At 46.2% G+C, this 21,055-nt stretch overlaps 1 protein-coding gene across 2 annotated transcripts; it reads left to right on the top strand.

Annotated features, from left to right (window-relative positions):
* The first annotated feature begins 4,827 nt into the window (after positions 1-4,827).
* LOC142466771 (uncharacterized) lies at positions 4,828-20,846 on the top strand. Of its 2 annotated transcripts, XM_075572170.1 has the most exons (4): positions 4,835-4,915; positions 5,639-5,803; positions 12,441-12,630; positions 18,390-20,846. In XM_075572170.1, the coding sequence occupies exon 4, from the start codon at positions 18,497-18,499 to the stop codon at positions 20,222-20,224; it is 1,728 nt and encodes a 575-aa protein (XP_075428285.1). In that variant the 5' UTR covers positions 4,835-4,915; positions 5,639-5,803; positions 12,441-12,630; positions 18,390-18,496; the 3' UTR covers positions 20,225-20,846. The 2 variants fall into 2 exon arrangements, with proteins under 2 accessions (XP_075428284.1, XP_075428285.1); XM_075572169.1 differs by lacking the exon at positions 5,639-5,803 and having other exon boundaries at positions 4,828-4,915.
* The last annotated feature ends 209 nt before the right edge of the window (positions 20,847-21,055 follow it).

Raw genomic sequence — 21,055 nt, 5'->3', positions numbered from 1 at the left:
GGGGAACGGAGCTGGGAACGGAGCTGTGAACGGGGGGGGGGGGGGGGAACAGAGCTGTGAACGGGGGGGGACGGAGCTGTGAACGGGGGGGGGGAATGGAGCTGTGAATGGGGGGGGGAAATCACTGCTGTGAAGGGGGGGACGGAGCTGTGAAGGGGGGGAACGGAGGTGTGAACGGGGGGACCCCAGCTGTGAACTGGGGGGGGGGGGCATATTGCTGTCAATGGGGGAGAAACAGACAGGGGGAGAAAGGGGAAGGGGGGAGAGAGAGAGGGGAATGGGGGGGGGCGAGAGGGGGAGAGAGAGGGGAATGGGGGGGGGCGAGAGGGGGAGAGAGAGAGGGGAATGGGGGGGGGGGCGAGAGGGGGAGAGAGAGAGAGGAGCAGAGAGAGAGGAGCAGAGAGAGAGAGAGGAGCAGAGAGAGAGAAAGAGGAGCAGAGAAAGAGAGAGAGAGGAGCAGAGAGAGAGAGGAGCAGAGAGAGAGAGGAGCAGAGAGAGAGAGAGAGAGAGAGAGAGGAGCGGAGAGAGAGAGAGAGGAGCGGAGAGAGAGAGAGAGAGAGGAGCGGAGAGAGAGAGAGAGTAGCGGAGAGAGAGAGAGAGAGGAGCGGAGAGAAAGAGAGAGGAGCGGAGAGAGAGAGAGAGAGAGGAGCGGAGAGAGAGAGAGAGTAGCGGAGAGAGAGAGAGAGAGGAGCGGAGAGAAAGAGAGAGAGGAGTGGAGAGAGAGAGAGAGAGGAGCGGAGAGAGAGAGAGAGAGAGAGAGGAGCTGAGAGAGAGGAGCGGAGTGGAGCAGAGCAAGAGAGAGAGGAGAGACAGGGGGACCGGGAAAATTACATCCCGTGCAACGCTGGGTATATCATCTAGTATATATGTAACGGGTATTCCCCCTACCCCAATCGCAGATAGAGTGAATGTGAGGGGGAACCTATGTGTTACCAGGTGTGGTGCGTATACCTGCAGGTTCACAGGAGGTCTGAGCCTCCGCTAGTGAGAGCCTGGGGTGAATCCTCTGGAACGTTCTCGTCGGTCAGCGCCTCCACCTATGTAAGATTCTATAGGAATGTAGAATGGCCCTAGCATAGGAACCCACCCAGAAACCACATACACCAGGGTTATGGCTAAAAGGTTTACTGAACGAGCAAATAACACAATAACATCACATCACAGAGTATCATATATATCAGTGCAACATCATCAGCATACACAACCACATATATGCAGAATCAAACATAACACAATACCCATAGCAATTATAGCAACACAGCCTTGTCACCCTCTGCCACTAGCTGGCTGCTATAACCTTGCCCCTTACTCCTCCCCAACCCCGTGTACCCAGAGTCCCACGAGTCCTCTACGAAACCCAAAACGGGATCAGTGCCTGATGTACCGGTAGGTTGGTGCACTTAAAATATGATACCTGCCCCAGTGCTTGGGCACCTGGGGCTGAAGACACTTCACAAAGGATCCACCGCTCTGCGATCTCCTCAGCGATATCCTGTAACACTGCCTGGTGGTGGGTGGCTCCCGCATGGAGTGATCCACCTTTAGAAAGTCTCTTATCTCTGCTAACGCAGAGGATGTTATACCTTCACGCAATTCACCTTTACAGCAATTGCCAGGATAGTTACGTTTCCTGGCTGGACCATCACGTGTCTAGATTCTACAGGACCCTGTCCCTATCTAAGGGGAGTCCCTGCAGTAACCACAAGCTGAGGTGAGTAGGGCCTTAGCTGGGGCCTAAGAGGAGACTTCTGGCCTAGTGCAGGAGACTACTTTCCTCCCTGCACAAACACACCCTCCCCTCTCTGTGTCCCAGCTCCTAACTGACAATCCCTATCTGCACACAACATTGTTGCAACTTTGCAGCATGAGAATCTGTCAGCCTTATTGGCTGTCTGGCTGCCTGTGACCAGGGTGAAAGTGCAGTGCCCAGAGGCTGCTGGGAATTGTAGTCCTTGGTGGCTCTCTTTAACATTGGGGCCGCGTGCGCGCTGTTTAATGGCCACCGCCGCTGCTAACTGCGCATGTGCGAACTGGGGGATGTCCCTGACTATGGAGCGCCTCTTCTCACTCCCTGTAATGGCTGCCGTATCGCATCGGGGGCTATACTGCTCGTGCGCGAGCTTCTGCACATGCGCAAATGCACACAAAATGGTGGCGCCCTGTAGCTGATGTCGCTGGGAGCCCCTGGTGACGCAATCACCCCTGCAACTGCCCTCACGCTGTCGCAGGTAAGAGAGAGAGAACCGAATGTCTGGGGAGCCAGAGAGGACCTGGCTACATTTATATATAAATATATATATACACATTATATAGTATATATACATATATATATATGTTACACTGTCCCAAGCGAGGCGGTTAGGGTTTCACCAGGGGGTGTGTGTAGCCCAGGTCCCCCTTGGGGCTCCCAGTAGTCCCCTTACCTCCGCGTTGCCTGCGAGTGCAGGCAGATAGCCAGTCAATCAGAGGCAGGGCGCATGTGGTGTGGAGCTGGAGCGGCGACTAGGTCGCCCGAGGTCCGCAGCGGCTCCTGTGCAGGGCACTGCCATGATGTATGTGCTCACGCATGCGCAGTACGTTTTGCGCATGCGCAGCCCATAGGAGGTACGTGGCCCTACCAGAAGGATTGCGCATGCGCAGTAGCATCCATAGCGGCGGCCATTAAAGGGAAAGGCTCCTGGCAGGGACTACAAGTCCCATGAGCCTTAGTGGGCTGATACCAGGTGGCCCACAGCAGCCAATGGGGTTGCCAGAATTCCCTGCAACAAGAGAGATACATTTTGCGCGTCTGCATCACGAGTCAGTCGGAGCTGGGACAAGGGGTAGGTTGTGTGTGCAGGGGTCTGTGGCTCCTGCACTAGACCAGATACCCCCTATTAGGCCCTAGCTAGGCCCTGACTCATCTCAGTTTGTGGCTGGTATAGGGACAGGCCCCCTAGATAGGGACACTGCCCCGCTTAGTGTTCATATTGTCAGGGACTCAGCAGAAGCTGTGCAGCAGTTGCGGCATGTGGTCTGGGACCAGACCATCACTCAAAGACACAGAGACTATCTTCATGGTGGGACACTCCAACCGGATACCACCCCGTGCGGAAGCGGACTCATCGTGGACGACACCATCGCTGGATCAGCAGATCCTGTCTTTTTCTCACTCTGCGCGCCCGGGTGCTGAAGCACCCGGCAGGTACCTCACCTTACACGTGCACCAACTATACATCTACTCTAGTTGGCAGCGCTGTCTCACACACTTGGGTGGGTGGTTGACTCTGTGAACATCAGGGTGGTTGGGTGCCCAGGGACACCCCAGTACAGTGGAGGGTCAAATCCTACAGGGGTGTGGACACGGTGTTGGGAACACGGTGGGGGGCTACGGCCGTGCGAGGCTTGGCGGGTAGCTGTACCCTATAAGTGTTGTTCATGTATACTGTATGTCTGTTTATGTGCTTATAGTAAAGTATTCTTGTTTTACCATATTATTGTATATTGTTCATATTTGGTCCTGCGCGGGGTTATCCCACATAGTTAGGATCCCGCTCAGGTGGAGGCGCTGTCACCTATCGAATCAGGTACACCCCAGGCTTCCAGAGGCGGAGGTACAGGCCACCTGTGAGCCACAGGTAACGCACCATACACACCGTAGTCGCCTTATCTCCCAGGGGGTGGGGGAAAGTGCGCTACAATTCTAAATAGGATCTTATTCTTCTTCCAGTTGGAAGAATGGTTACTTCTTTATCGCTGTAAACCAGTGGATGATATGGGTTAGTCGTCTGTGTAACTGTTTATGGTTATGTTATACATCTGTTGTAACCTGTTCTGTCTTGCAGGCTTCGGGTTACTGGATGGTGCCCAAATTGGATCCCAGTGAGGATATGAGAATTTTCACCTGAGGGGAGAGTATAGCCATGGCTGGTCCAGACTATCTTTCTTTTCAAGGGGATACACCACAGCTCAACTATCTGTCTGCCTTCCTGTCACGCAAATTCTGATAGCTACAGACAGTGACAGGCTACCCTGTGGGTGCAGCCTCCCTGAGTGACAGGAGAGGAGGTGACACTGGCTCTGTGTTGCAGCCAATCATGGTGCAGCCCCTGTGCCCTCCCCTTTCTGCATAAGGGAGGATGCATTCCAAATTATAGAGTGAGTTGTCAATTGGTGTCCTTCCCAACCGGGGAAGGGAGAGGAGCTCAAGATCTGTGCAGAGCACAAGGCCTCAACATTATCTGCTGGCCGGTACCATCCAGGGGTCTGGAACCCATTCTCCACAACGATGCAAGTGCTGTAATACCATCATGCAGTAGCTGCACTAAATAAAGATCCCTTTTATATATTTCTGACTAAGTCACAGTCTATTGGACAGAAGTATAGGAGAATAGATTGTCATGGTAGGGACTTCCTGCAGTTCTGCTGTAGCCTACTGTGACTGGAGGCGCTGTCATCAAATGAAAAGAACCTGGGATGGCAGGCAGGGGAAGCAGTGCTACATATACATATATATAAATGTGTGTGTGTGTGTGTGTTTGTGCTACGGTGCATCAGAATTAGTACCAAAATCAGGCTGGCAGAGCACCCTATATTGGAGTGATATTACATATGCAAGCTCATATACAATTGGTAAATGAAGCAGCTTTACTGAAAGATATTAAGGACCAAAAGGAGTATACACATCTACATGCAGAAGAAACTATCTTTCCCTAGCACAGTGCCTGGGAAATGTTACTGTCTTGTTTCTAATCTACACAGCATGTGACACTTGATCCGTTTTGGAGTCTAAAAACTACAACTCCCATGATCCCCTTAGTGTGAGCATGCGCAGTAGGACACAGAGTTGTGACCTGGATGTAGTCAGTGTCTCCACTTCAGGGAAAGAGACGATGAAGAAATAAAGTGGTGCAGGAAGCACACAGGAGCCTTTTCTGTAAGTAACTTACTTTGTATTCAAAGCATCAGAGCAGTTATATGCAAACACGTGGCGTTTCAGAACAGACACGTCCTCTCCTCAGACCATACACCTTACCGCAATAGTGACACTAAAAGTATAGATACCCCTAGGGGTTACACAATCACCTCATACCCATCACCTGTGTTTACAGCCGACAACAGCAACTGCAGCCTCAGTACTTCTGTTAGTTGAAGTCTGACGTAATCGCAGCATCTTTTGACGTTGATGACGTCACGTCGCCATGCAACCAGGAAAACCAATAACAAAATAGTCACACAGGGACAGCTCAGCACACTTGCTGATCTGTGAAGACGTCAAATTGCATAAGTTACACTTAAGTTACAGTAAATTGAAGCAACATGTACGCACTATATTGGTGCCATAAAAGATATTTAATGACTATAAATTAGTCTGAAGAGCTGGGAGCTGCCATGCTGATATTTTCTTTCTTAGATGATTTTTCTGCCAAAACGAAGGGGTTAAAGCTGAAAACGAGCAAGTTAAAAGATGGCTTAATGTTATGAGCTTACAGTCAAAAGGAGCATTATTACACACATTTATCTGAGCATAAGATATTAACAATAATTGAGAGGCTCACTCTACGCGTTTCTCCGTATTGCGGTTTCTTCAGGAGTGTCCTGAAGAAACCGCAATACGGAGAAACGCGTAGAGTGAGGCTGATGAGAAAAACTCCCACAGGATCGGCGTCCCCCAGAGTAGATGACGTCACTTCCGGCTTCCGGTTAGGGTGAGACGCACCGGTGACACGCACGCCTGCCGAGGCAGAGGGGGGACAGAGAACAGCTCATTCATTGCTGAGATCCAACCTGTGTGATCTAAACGCTTGTTACCTTTTAAAACCATGTGAGTGTATTACACATATACTTACTTTTAAAGATATTTTGTACAGTCTGCACTATGTCCGTTTTATTATTCACTTAAGGTCTCCAGCACTTACCATTCCACTACCCGTGTGTGTATGAGTGCCTGCCTGCGTGTGTGTGTTGCTTGTGATTACTTCAATCAGCAGCTCCAGCCCGGGCCCGTGGAGGGAGGGAGGGGGGGGGAGAGTAGCGGGTCCCTCCGCTCAAGCCACGCCCCCCCTCCCGCTCAAGCCTCCCACTCCCTCCCACCTCGGCTCCCTACAGACTGCATATCGCGGTCTGTGTATGTCAGCGCCCCGCCTGTCTGCAGTGCGGGAGTGCTGACGGAGGGAGCGGGGCCTTAGCCTAAGATAACAAGGCTAACTACAAACCATTAGGGATATATAGAATAAAACACATAACTCCTGTTATAGATAGTGAAGACACAGAGGCACATAGGCTAGATCATAAGTGTTATCTAGTAGCTTATTAATAATAATTGAGTAGACTTAAGTGGGATAAACAGAATAGTAGAATCCATAGCAGTCGTGTGACAGAGGTTTAAACCTGTGTCTCTGGTAGATCCACCCGCATATATCTGGATTAATAGTAGGGGCTGACCTTACCCCAGGAATCAGTTTAGTTCAAGTCACAATACTTACTTCGACCGGGAGATTCTGCTGCTGGAGAAGCCCATGAGACAGGACCAGGGCTCGGGAGCGAGCACACGTCAGTGGAACACATATGAATATAAATATGTTCTACTGACTGCATTACACAGGGATTTAGTGACCCCTCGAGTCGAATCTTCGCCGATTGATCACAGGAGAACGGATCGATCAGCAACTTAGCTAATTACTTGTCAGTGTTTGCATTGCATTAATGCGTATATTGAAGGGAAACCTATATTTTATTTATTTTTTGAAGGCAACTTGAACTGCTGCTGGTGCTGCAACTTGAACCAGCGGCGGGAAAACATGAAATTACTTGGTGTACGTGACTTCCTTGAAAAGGATGAAATCACCATTTAACCCTTTGGGTGCCCTTTTGATGTAGCTGCTATGTCACCGCGTCTGCCCCCATGATGTAATAGCTACGTCATAGTAATCCTGCTGGTTTTCCTAGGGGAGATGACATTCTGTGCTCCTGTGCAGGGCAGGACGGATATATCACTACGTGGGATAGAAGGGAGGGGGTCTCCCCGTTCATTCTGTCATCAGTGAGGGAACGATCACATGACCCCTCTGTCACTCAAAGGGTTAAAATAACTGTTTTATTTGTTTATTGTGAAAGAAATCCTGTTCTGTATTTCTCCAGGAACATTTATGTGTTTGACTAATCAGGACATTATAATTACTTTTAACCTATTAAATATGCCATTGTTGTTGGTTCATGTTCTTCCAAGGAGGGACTGCCCCTTTAAATACCATTTTCCTACTCTGCTTCAGTTTAAATCAATCCTGAGATTACAAACCCATAAAGTTTGTAGGAACAAACTTGGCACATCGCCAGGAAAAACGCTGCACTGCGGAAGTAATCAGCCAAAGAGGGTGTATTGAAAAGATGTCTTTATTAATGGCAATCACACTGTTATACTCCATTATTGAATTAGTATTATGTTGAGCGGTATGGTCTTCACAATTGGTTATTTCAGTTTAAATAAATCCTGAGATTAGAAACCAATAAGTGATTGTACAATCAGCCTTTTCTCCTTGCTAGCTATCCTAAGCGCTCCTTTTCCTCTCACCCCACACAAGTCTTTCCCCGTCTTAGGAACGCAGGGCCACATTTTTCAAAGCCTTATTTAAGCAGAGGCAGCTGTTGACATTATGGATAACTTTGGTTGCTGTCACCTACACTACTTTACCTAGTTTACTGGGCAGCTAATGTCAAATCTATATTCTCCAGCCTACAGTATTACTCTGTGACCATTACCATCACTTATTGTCTTTCCAAATCCTTGCAAAACCTCCTGAAACTACTGAAGTTACAGAAATCTTCATTTATTTTATCCCCCAAACAGCTTGTCAAATTATTTCCCCTATATTCCCGCAAGAGAAGAGTTACCAGTCTCACGTGGATTCTCTTACTGTGTTTCTATTGCTGTTTGTGTTCTGTATCCCCCTTCCTCCCACAACCTTTGTTTGCCTCCCATATACTGATCTGCAGGGGGTTATTTTTCCTTATCCACTTTGCCTCCTCTGTTTACCAAACACTAGATTCACTAAAGTACAATAGCCTCAATTGCACTTTAACAGCCGCTCAAGTAAATGGCAATGAGCATGTGATCACAGCAGCTCTTTGCGCCTCTCCCCTCACTCCTGTCTTCTTCTCATTGCTGCCCATATGTAGCCTTAGGCTGCGTTTATAGTGCCGACGTCGCGGCAAAACAAATGAATTGCCGCCGTTGCATGCGCTTATAGTAGAAGCGACGGATGGTCGCGATCGCTTTAAGTTGTCAATTAGTTTTTTCCAGCGACCGCAGCGTGACGTCGCCTGTGATAGCGACTGCACTATAAGTTCAGCCTTAGGCTACGGCCCAAGTGGTCAGTGCTGCACACTGCATGGCGGTGCGTGCACAGGTAAAATGCGCCATCTGTGGTCTATGTGGAGTTATGGGATGCGCATGGGGCGTGGCCATGACGGGGGAAGTTTCAAGCCCAAATCGACATTGTTACCTCATTAGACTGTCGCTCAAGGCTTTTTGAAGTGAAACTTCTTTAGTGGCACCTCATTCCTAATGGAACAAAAATGGATTGTGGGGATAGAAAATGAAACGGATGTGATGTCAAAGTGCTGACGTCACAGTGCTGGCAGTTGAGGCCAGGCTGTGTTCTGGCAAATCACATGCTATCGCCGCCGCCGCTCCTAACCAACTTTGTTCCCCCCCAAACGGTCGCTTACACGCTCCCCCCCACCCGCTCAACATTTACGTGCCGCCGCAGCTCCTAACGAGCACTGCTCCCCCCACCCACTGACATGCGCCGCCGGCGGCGCTCCCCTCTCAAAATGTAATCGCCACCACTCCCTGCTGACTTCCCCCGGCCGAGGCATGGAACGGCTCCTGCTCCCGTAACGGGGGAGGGGGGAGGGGGTTGAGTGCGCTGCGTTCCCCACAGCACCATCAGAAGGGGATCGCTGCAGCGCTTCCCTCGAAGCCAGCTCCCGCTGACGATGACGCGCTGCCCCCCTTCCCCCGCCAACACTGCCTCCATCGCCTCTGCCCACGCAGCACTGCCGGAGGGGGGGCTCTTAATCACGGTATCTGCCCGGCCGCGTCTCCCTGGGGGTGGGGGGGAGGAGAGACTCAGACAGAGCCGCCGCGGGTCCGCAGCTCTGCCTGCCTTTGAGGGGGGGAGGAGAGACTTAGACAGAGCCGCCGCGGGTCCGCAGCTCTGCCTGCCTTTGAGGGGGGGAGGAGAGACTTAGACAGAGCCTCCGCAGCTCTGCCTGCCTTTGAGGGGGGTGTGTGAGGGGGGGAGGAGAGACTAAGACAGAGCCGCCGCGGGTCCGCAGCTCTGCCTGCCTTTGAGGGGGGAAGGAGAGACTTAGACAGAGCCTCCGCAGCTCTGCCTGCCTTTGAGGGGGGTGTGTGAGGGGGGGAGGAGAGACTAAGACAGAGCCGCCGCGGGTCCGCAGCTCTGCCTGCCTTTGAGGGGGGTGTGTATGGGGGGGAGGAGAGACTCAGACAGAGCCGCCGCGGTCCGCAGCTCTGCCTGCCTTTGAGGGGGGGAGGAGAGACTAAGACAGAGCTGCCGCGGGTCCGCAGCTCTGCCTGCCTTTGAGGGGGGTGTGTGAGGGGGGGAGGAGAGACTCAGACAGAGCCGCCGCGGGTCCGCAGCTCTGCCTGCCTTTGAGGGGAGGGTGTGAGGGGGGGAGGAGAGACTCAGACAGAGCCGCCGTGGGTCCGCAGCTATGCCTGGGGTGGGGGGAGTCAGGAGAGAGGGGGCAGGACACAGAAAGAGACACACATACACTGACAGACACACATACATACACACACACTGACTGACACACATACACACACACTGACTGACACACACACACTGACTGACACACATACACACACACACTGACTGACACACACACACACTGACTGACACACACATTGACTGATACGCACGCACACTGACTGATACGCAAGCACACTGACTGACACACATACGCACGCACACTGACTGACACACATACGCACGCACACTGACTGACACACATACACTCACTGACTGACACACATACACACACTGACCGACACAGAGAGACATTCACACAACACAGAGAAAGAGAGACATACACTGACACACACACACACACACACTGACTGACACACACACACTGACTGACACACATGCACACACTGACTGACACACATGCACACACTGACACACATGCACACACTGACACACTGACTGACACACACACACACACACACTGACTGACACACACACACACACAACCTCCTGCTGTCCGGCCTTCCTACCTCTCACCTGTCTCCCCTACAATCTATCCTAAACACTGCTGCCAGAATCACTCTACTCTTTCCTAAATCTGTCTCAGCGTCTCCCCTGCTGAAATCCCTCTCCTGGCTTCCGATTAAATCGCGTATCTCACACTCAATTCTACTGCTCACTTTTAAAGCTTTACATTCTTCTGCCCCTCATTACATCTCAGCCCTAATTTCTCGCTATGCACCATCACGACTCTTGCGTTCTTCTCAAGGATGTCTTCTTTCTACCCCCTTTGTATCTAAAGCTCTCTCCCGCGTTAAACCTTTCTCACTTTCTGCCCCACACCTCTGGAATGCCCTTCCCCTCAATACCCGACTAGCCCCCTCGCTATCCACCTTTAAGACCCACCTTAAGACACATCTGCTTAAAGAAGCATATGAGTAGCATAATAATCATGGACACATGACACAAAGCTTGGCCCCCTGCAGACGCACTTACTAGTATTCCCTCCTACTGTCTCTGTACGTTCTCCCTACCTACCAATTAGATTGTAAGCTCCTCGGAGCAGGGACTCCTTCCTTAATGTTACTTTTACAGTATGTCTGAAGCACTTATTCCCATGATCTGTTATTTATATTTGTTATTTATATGACATGTATTACTACTGTGAAGCGCTATGTACATTTTATGGCGCTATACAAATAAAGACACACACACACACACACACACACACACACACACACACACACACACACACACACACACACTGACTGATACACACGCACACTGACACACATACACAGAGAGACATTCACACAACACAGAGAGAGACATACTGACTGACACACACACTCACACACTGACTGATACACACACACACACACACACACATACACACACATTGACTGACACACTCACACATGCACACACTGACTGACACACATGCACACACTGACTGACACACATGCACACACTGACTGACACACATGCACACACTGACACACATGCACACACTGACAGACACACATGCACACACTGACTGACACACATGCACACACTGACTGACACACATGCACACACTGACTGACACACATGCACACACTGACTGACACACATGCACACACTGACTGACACACATGCACACACTGACTGACACACATGCACACACTGACTGACACACATACACACACTGACTGACACACATACATACACTGACACACATACATACTCTCTGACTGACATACATACATACCCAAACACACATACATACTCTCTGACTGACACACATACATAATCTCTGACTGACACACATACATACTCACTGACTGACACACATACATACTCTCTGACTGACACACATACATAATCTCTGACTGACACACATACATACTCACTGACTGACACACATACATACTCACTGACTGACACATACACTGACTGACACATGTGTGCCGAGCACGCGCGTTATAAGTCAATTTCTGTGACAAAAGTCAAAGAAGTTTCACTTACTATGCGCGTGCACAGCACACACAGCTTTTTTCTATACAGGTAGTCCTCGCTATCCAATGTTTCACTTTACAACGAATGGCATATCCAACACTTTACAATGCAACCCTATGGGCTGTTTTTCGACGCCGGAATGCGTTATCTGACGCCGGAATGCGTTATCTAACGCTCACCGCCACTGATTATCATGGTGCTCACTTTAGTACGGTTTCACTATCCAACGCTACTTACAGAACGGATTCCGTTGTATAACCGAGGACTGCGTGTAGTCTAGTTTCCAAATCAGTCCAGAGCATGTTATAAGCTCAGGTTGCTAATGGAACACATTCCTGCTACAACACCTTGTTACAGCAACCCCACTTTCTGTTTAGTCCCACCGGGAGAAAACTCACCTTTGTGTCACGTCTGTCATCTTGTCAGGGACTTTTTAATTACAACAGTGTTTTTATTTATTTTTTAAGTAATAAGAAAGGAGTCACTGGTGTGACCTCTGGCTCCCATTCCAATCAAAATGTGGGTACATACAAGTGAGCCATCGTATATACATTAACTTCTGTTCACCTCAAAAACTGTAGAGAAGAAAGAAAAGACAAGTCACATTATTATCAACTTGTATCTTTTTTTCAGCTCTTCCTTTATAAAATAGACATTACTTTGAGATCTCACTAACTGTCCCAATTTTAGATTTGTAAATTGTGCGAGTAACGAGGAAGAACAGAACCTTGTGGTGTTCCAGTACCACAGGAAAATCTCCTACAGAACCTGCACAGACCTCCCCCCACACACAGAGCTCCTGGTCTGGTATGGAGATGAATATGGGAAAGAGCTTGGTATCAAGGGGGTACGCGGTGGAAAAGTAACTCACCAGCACAAGGTAATCATGAATATGTGATTTACGTGGTTTTTACATCTCTATTGTCTTATTGCTGTTTGTTAAATTGCAAATAGTAATAGATCTGCATACACCATTACAGGGGAAAACACAAGAAAGGGAGAACCCGCTCTACCTATAATGACCACCGGTCATATGTACATACAGGCAGGCAGGTGCACTAGGGAGTACAATGGAAGGACAACAAATAGAAAACACCAATGGGGCAAAGACACTACCAAATGGATAAGCCCCTGTAGCGTGCACTCTTTGTCTGTAGTGGGAAAAGTACCCCTGCACAAGTTAATTAAGCAGATAAAGGCAAAAGTACTGGTCCTAAATGTATTGCATAATGGTTGCGTTAAAAAATCTATTAGGTATGCATTAAAATATTCAGACCAGATTATAGTAAATATAGTGAGTACAATAAAAACATATATTAGAGGCAAATACAAAAAAGACACAGCGCACAACGCTCATAGTGCAATTACAAAATTATATTAACATGAACAAATTATTGGGTGAGTATTGTGCGTACATCAGTGCAGTTAAAACAAGCAGTTTTGGGATATGTTACCCAACGCCTCAAATGACTGGAACAGATGTCCTCACAGGGGTAGAATTGCTGATGGCTCTGCGGCAGGATTTCAATAGGGCAGATGGAAAGCCTCTGTGCGTCCTTGCTCCCCAGAGCATTAGTTGAACGGGAACTGCTGGCCCATACAGTGTTTGTTCTGAGCTGAACACCAGCTGATTACTCTCACTCCTCTCCGTGTGCAGCACTTCCTAGTGGATGACGTCACCGCTGGGAGTCGCCGATTTCACCGTTCAGTCTATCAGCTCGCGCAGTAAAATACTAGTTGAAAGGTAGAGCTGTTAGCAAGAATGTCCTACGCGTTTCGAAAACCGCAGTTTTCTTCATCAGGGACTGGTTTTTAGTGGATTCAGTTCATTTCTAAATACCCCGCGATCGTCACTCATTGGTTAAAGCCTTCTACTCTCCTAGCCAATGGGAGAGCAGCAAGGGCGGAGTAACAAGTCCTGAATAGCATGCGTCATTGGTAGTTATAGGCAATAGAGAGAAAAAAAAAACTTCATTAACTTTATTAACAGCAAAAAAGACTACCAAAGCGCGATTGAAGATACTAAAACAAAGAAACAAGTGTTAGACATAAAAAAACATAATAAAAGATGTATCTAATGCTATATGGACCTGGATAACTAAATATGAAATAAACTATAATGGATAAATCAACACTGGCAAGTAAATTCATAGCCGACTGATAGGTAGACAAAGTAGAACAATAGAAAGCCATAATATCATTATTAAAGGCATACAGACTAACATTGCAAATATTTTTAAAAAAATATTTTAAAATTTATTTAAATATCTTAAAAATAAATGGATTTAGAGATACAGATGTAAAATATCATATATTATTTAATAAAAGAGATAGAATTAAAATTATAATTATAGAATCAATACAGAGACCAGATATCTATATCTTCATTCAAACCCCCCTGGATACAAAGTATTTAATTTATGTATCCAGAAGGTTTCCTGCCTAGATAGTTCCTTAACCCTATCACCCCCTCTCCTATTTTTAGGTACATGTTTAATGCCTTTAAATAATAGGGATGACGGATCACTGTTATGACATAGTGCATAATGTTTGGATAGGCTATGTTTCATGAACCCTATTTTAATGTTGCGCAAATGTTCTAAAATACGTACTTTTTAAGGAACTATCTAGGCAGGAAACCTTCTGGATACATAAATTAAATACTTTGTATCCAGGGGGTTTGAATGAAGATATAGATATCTGGTCTCTGTATTGATTCTATAATTATAATTTTAATTCTATCTCTTTTATTAAATAATATATGATATTTTACATCTGTATCTCTAAATCCATTTATTTTTAAGATATTTAAATAAATTTTAAAATATTTTTTTAAAAATATTTGCAATGTTAGTCTGTATGCCTTTAATAATGATATTATGGCTTTCTATTGTTCTACTTTGTCTACCTATCAGTCGGCTATGAATTTACTTGCCAGTGTTGATTTATCCATTATAGTTTATTTCATATTTAGTTATCCAGGTCCATATAGCATTAGATACATCTTTTATTATGTTTTTTTATGTCTAACACTTGTTTCTTTGTTTTAGTATCTTCAATCGCGCTTTGGTAGTCTTTTTTGCTGTTAATAAAGTTAATGAAGTTTTTTTTTTCTCTCTATTGCCTATAACTACCAATGACGCATGCTATTCAGGACTTGTTACTCCGCCCTTGCTGCTCTCCCATTGGCTAGGAGAGTAGAAGGCTTTAACCAATGAGTGACGATCGCGGGGTATTTAGAAATGAACTGAATCCACTAAAAACCAGTCCCTGATGAAGAAAACTGCGGTTTTCGAAACGCGTAGGACATTCTTGCTAACAGCTCTACCTTTCAACTAGTATTTTACTGCGCGAGCTGATAGACTGAACGGTGAAATCGGCGACTCCCAGCGGTGACGTCATCCACTAGGAAGTGCTGCACACGGAGAGGAGTGAGAGTAATCAGCTGGTGTTCAGCTCAGAACAAACACTGTATGGGCCAGCAGTTCCCGTTCAACTAATGCTCTGGGGAGCAAGGACGCACAGAGGCTTTCCATCTGCCCTATTGAAATCCTGCCGCAGAGCCATCAGCAATTCTACCCCTGTGAGGACATCTGTTCCAGTCATTTGAGGCGTTGGGTAACATATCCCAAAACTGCTTGTTTTAACTGCACTGATGTACGCACAATACTCACCCAATAATTTGTTCATGTTAATATAATTTTGTAATTGCACTATGAGCGTTGTGCGCTGTGTCTTTTTTGTATTTATCTGTTAGCTCCAGGGGGTTCCTGAGCCCCCCCTTCCATCACAGCTGCAGACGCTCTGATCAAGGTCACGTAATTAATCATTTAATTACTTTATCACTATATCTCACGTTTATTTATTAGCTGCGCACTTTAATCTCTTGTTCACAATATTAGAGGCAAATGCCTCAAGTAAGAGGTCACGCAAGCCAAAAAAAAGAAATTGGCTAGGGATAAAATATCCCAAAAGAACAAGCAGCAACCACGGAGGTCATATATACTATCCACAGCCCTATCAATGAGGCAGTGTGATCAAAGTAACATTAACCCATTTCATGCCTGTGGTTACCAAGGTATACCACAGGCACCAAAGGGGTTAATACTTTATTTAAAAAAAACATTACCTAACCCTGTTGACCCCGTTAGTGGCCAGTAAAGCATTGCCATTGTAGTCGCTAAGGTAATTAAGGGGTTAACCCCTCTCACCACCACTTCCCCCCCGCCCCCCACAGGAATCCTAACCATCCTCCCCAGAGCAACTACCATCATCACCCACATCCCCAACCTCCGCCCCATTTCTAGACTAATGCCCAATATCCCTATTGGACAAATGTGGTTTTAAATATTAAAAAAAAAGTATATACACGTTTAAACCAAAAGAAAAAAGAACATTCAAAATAAATTTTACACATAAAACCATTGATTATCACTGTGGATAACTAGGCCCTCTCAATGGGGGGCCCAGATATCCATATTGACGATAAATGGTAACCTAGTAATAAATACATCAACAATATTAAAATACATTAATAACCCCCCCTCGGTGGCTAACCGCTAAGGTAATGAAGGGAGTTGGTGGATGTACCATGTAATGAATGTCCTTTTTTGGGTGCTGGGATGTGACCTTAAAGGGAAGGAATCATATTCCTTTTTTTTTAATCACATTGCATTATTTTGCATCGTTTTTGTTTTTGCATTGTCCCCACCACCATTGTATATGTATATGTTAAAATACAATAATTGTGACAGAGTGACGGTGTAAGAAATGTCGCCAAAACACTTTAAGTGATCACTAATAATAAAGTGACAATACGTGCATAAATAGTGCAATTGTGAATATTAGTGCAAATGTATATACAAACAAAATGTGATATCATTAAGGTTGTAACTCCCTACTCAAACCCGGTGGTATGGTTTGTTTTAACTTTCCCCAAATGTAGAAACTGTATCTTCACAATCCAGGGGGAGCATGAAAGGAGAAAAAACAACAATACAAAAATCTAAGTGCAGATGATAATTTATGTGAATAAATTCTTTCAAATCTTGGCTCTTCTGTGTGTCCTACTCACACGAATTACTTAGTAATTAGGGCAACATCTGTGAACTGTGATGAATATTTCTGGAATCAGGTAAGGATGTACTTCAATGCAGGACTCAGCAGGGGAGGGAGATGCAAAGAGAAAGGAATATATCCATAGCGCAGATCAGTATGATAAAAATAAATGTTTATAAAAAGACTCAAATATGCGCACTTACAATAAAGCACAATAAAAACAGCAATTAACACTGATGTTGAGTGGACGAGGAGAACACCTCATGCTGTGGCTCACCACACCGTCTCCGTTTGGACACGCTGCTGTATTCCCTGGGGATCTTCTGCGTTCAGCTGCCTTCCCTCCAAACACCTTCAAGGGCTTAGCTCCATCGCGGTCCCCAGGATAGCACATAACTTCCGGTTTAGGCTTCCGTCTGTACCAGCCCCCAGCACTGCATCTCCCCGCCTCTCAGCAAAGGTCTGGGCAGTCCACTCTTCGCGTTTTGCCAAAGTGAATGAATGGCTTCCTGAGGAACGGCTTGCTTAGAGGCGGGGAGACGCAGTGCTGAGGGCGGGTACCGACGGAAGCCTAAACTGGAAGTAACGCGCTATCCTGGAGACCGCGATGGTGCTGAGCCCTTGAAGGTGTTTGGAGGGAAGGCAGCTGAACGCGGAAGATCCCCAGGGAATACAGCAGCATGTCCAAACAGAGGCGGTGTGGTGAGCCACAGCATGAGGTGTTCTCGTACACGCAATATCAGTGTTAATTGCTGTTTTTATTGTGCTTTATTGTAAGTGCGCATTTTTGAGTCTTTTTATAAACATTTATTTTTATCATACTGATCTGCGCTATGGATATATTCCTTTCTCTTTGCATCTCCCTCCCCTGCTGAGTCCTGCATTGAAGTACATCCTTACCTGATTCCAGAAATATTCATCACAGTTCACAGATGTTGCCCTAATTACTAAGTAATTCTTGTGAGTAGGACACACAGAAGAGCAAAGATTTGAAAGACTTTATTCACATAAATTATCATCTGCACTTAGATTTTTGTATTGTTGTTTTTTCTCCTTTCATGCTCCCCCTGGATTGTGAAGATACAGAAAATACAATAAATGTGCATTTGGTTCCTGATTTAACAATGGAGATTTAGCAGAAAGTTGGGTCATCCTATAACTATTAGAGACCTGGTACATGGTGCGGTAACGGGAACACCCGGTGACTGATATGTGAGCTTCTAATGAGACACATATTCTATTCATTGTACAAACATTTTGTAATTATACCTTCACAACTGAAACTATCGACTTACTATCTATCAAATGATTTGAAAAGATTTCTGCCACTTTAATTGGTGTTTTGCAGCTAGTGAGATTTCCTTTTAAATCGTTAAATATTATGATCCACTTTAAATGTCTGATCCACTACAGCTACTCTCCCGGACCTAATGCTGCACATGTTGTGCTAAACCTTCATTTTTACAATGTACATCTACAGGTTACTTTCATCCTGAACTTTTTGTGATACAACAACTTACCTCTCCTGCATGACCTTTTGTAAGACAGTTTGTGTAACGGTGACTTTTTTGTCTCATCTAGTACAAAGACAAGCTCCAATAATCCACCCATGCCAACACTGCAAGGTTGCTTTTAGCAGTCAGGATTACCTCCTCAAACATCTGAAGTTCAAACACCCAAATGAGTATATGGAAAAGATGAGGACAGAACAATCTTGCAACATTCCAATAAATATGACAGAAAATGCATCTTTCAACCAGTCAAGGCAATTAATAAACAATGTAACTGCTTCTCATTCCAAAAGATATATATTAGCTGCTGCCACAGGAAAAGATCTTGGAGAAAGTGGGAAGAGTCTGACTTCGTTATCAGACGAGAACTTACAGAAGAGAGCACAGACCGGGGAGAGACTGCATGAATGTGGGGAATGTGGGAAGGGATTTAATCGGTTATCACGTCTGGACACACACAAGAGGACACACACAGAGGAGAGACCGCATGTATGTGGGGAATGTGGGAAGGGATTTAGTGACTTATCCAGCCTGAACAGACACAAGAGAACACACACAGGGGAGAGACCGCATGTATGTGGGGAATGTGGGAAGAGATTTATTCGGTTATCACATCTGGACACACACAAGAGAACACACACAGGTGAGAGACCGCATGTATGTGGGGAATGTGGGAAGGGATTTAGTCGGTTATCACATCTGGATACACACAAGAGAACACACACAGGGGAGAGACCGCATGTATGTGGGGAATGTGGGAAGGGATTTGGTCGGTTATCACATCTGGACACACACAAGAGGACACACACAGGGGAGAGACCGCATGTATGTGGGGTATGTGGGAAGGGATTTATTGACTTATCCGGCCGTATCAGACACATGAGGATACACATAATGGAGAGACCGCATGTATGTGGGGAATGTGGGAAGGGATTTAGGGACTTATCCGGACTAGACACACACAAGAGGAAACACACAGGGGAGAGACCACATGTATGTGGGGAATGTGGGAAGGGATTTATTCAATTATCCCACCTGACCTTACACAAGAGGTCACACACAGGAGAGAGACAGCATGTATGTGGGGAATGTGGGAAGGGATTTATTCAGTTATCCCGCCTGAAGTTACACAAGAGGATACACACAGGAGAGAGACAGCATGTATGTGGGGAATGTGGGAAGGGATTTAGGCGGTTATCACATCTGGACACACACAAGAGGACACACACAGGGGAGAGACCGCATTTATGTGGGGCATGTGGGAAGGGTTTTAGTGACTTATCCACCCGTGACAGACACATGAGGACACACACAATGGAGAGACCGCATGTATGTGGGGAATGTGGGAAGGGATTTAGTGACTTATCCAGATTGGACATACACAAGAGGAAACACACAGGGGAGAGACCGCATGTATGTGGGGAATGTGGGAAGGTATTTAGTCGGTTATCAAATCTGAACATGCACAAGAGAACACACACTGAGAGACCGCATGTATGTGGGGAATGTGGGAAGGGATTTAGTGACTTATCCAGCTTGAACAAACACAAGTGGACACACACAAGGGAGAGACCACATGTATGTGGGGAATGTGGGAAGCGATTTCGTTTCTTATCCAGCCTGAACACACACAAGATGATACACACAGGGGAGAGACCGCATGTATGTGAGGAATGCGGGAAGGGATTTAGGCGGTTATCACATCTGGACACACACAAGAGGACACACACAGGAGAGAGACCGCATGTATGTGTGGCATGTGGGAAGGGATTTAGTGACTTATCCTGCTGTATCAGACACATGAGGTCACACACAATGGAGAGACCGCATGTATGTGGGGAATGTGGGAAGGGATTTAGTGACTTATCCAGACTGGACACACACAAGAGAACACACACAGGGTAGCGACCTTTCTCTAAAGCTAGACATGTTTAAGGATAAAAAAAGTTATAACTTTTTAAATGCAGGTTATTTGTATCATTCTTATTGTAGTTTTATGTAAGGAAAAATGTTGTTCTTAATGTTTTATATACACTGGCGACACACTTTATTCGAGCTTGGCTAGTCCCACGAATTCGGGTATACCCGGGTGTATTGAGGTTTGTGACTGTTTTCTGCCCGAGTGCATTGAGTTATTTTCCAAGCAGGGATTGAAGCATTTTATTCCCGCTGGCTGCAATACTGCACAGTATATATATATAAACTGCATTACAATTCATGAATTTATGCCATCTGGTAGACACGCGAAGCATTGCAGCCTATTAAATCCTAATCATTATCATTTAACAGATCAGCCGCCCATCAGCCAGGCATGAACCCAGGCTGGGAAGGCAAATGCAACGGGGCTTGTCAGAGGTTAGGAGTGGCGCATTCCAGGTATCTGCCAGGTACATACCGGGTATTTGCTCGAATAAAGTGTGTCGGTGCAGTATTTCCTTTTTGTTGGATCTACCCTATTTCATCGATTCTAAGACGTCATAAATTCTAAGACGCACCCTTGATTTAATAAAACAAATTGTGTGGTTGATTTGAAGTGCTGGTTGTTTAACTTGTGCAGTTAGAAACAGGTGCAGTTTGAAAAAGGAAGCGGTTAAACATGGTATAGTATATTGAAGTACAGTTTACTGTTAGTACTTATAAACTTCATAGTTGCTAGAATGAGCAGGATTGAAAATGCCACTCAATGCACATCTTGCCACATGTATATGCACTTGGAGCAGCTGTTTCAAGGAGCAT

This window comes from Ascaphus truei, chromosome 15 (assembly GCF_040206685.1).
Source record: "Ascaphus truei isolate aAscTru1 chromosome 15, aAscTru1.hap1, whole genome shotgun sequence".
NCBI lineage: Eukaryota > Metazoa > Chordata > Amphibia > Anura > Ascaphidae > Ascaphus > Ascaphus truei.
The sequence above is the reverse complement of the archived record's forward strand: the minus strand, read 5'-3'. Positions and strand labels throughout refer to the sequence as shown.

What these genes read in the sequence shown, in the direction of transcription:
- LOC142466771 (XM_075572169.1), top strand. Translation starts at nt 18,497, where the DNA reads ATGGAAAAGATGAGGACAGAACAATCTTGCAACATTCCAATAAATATG.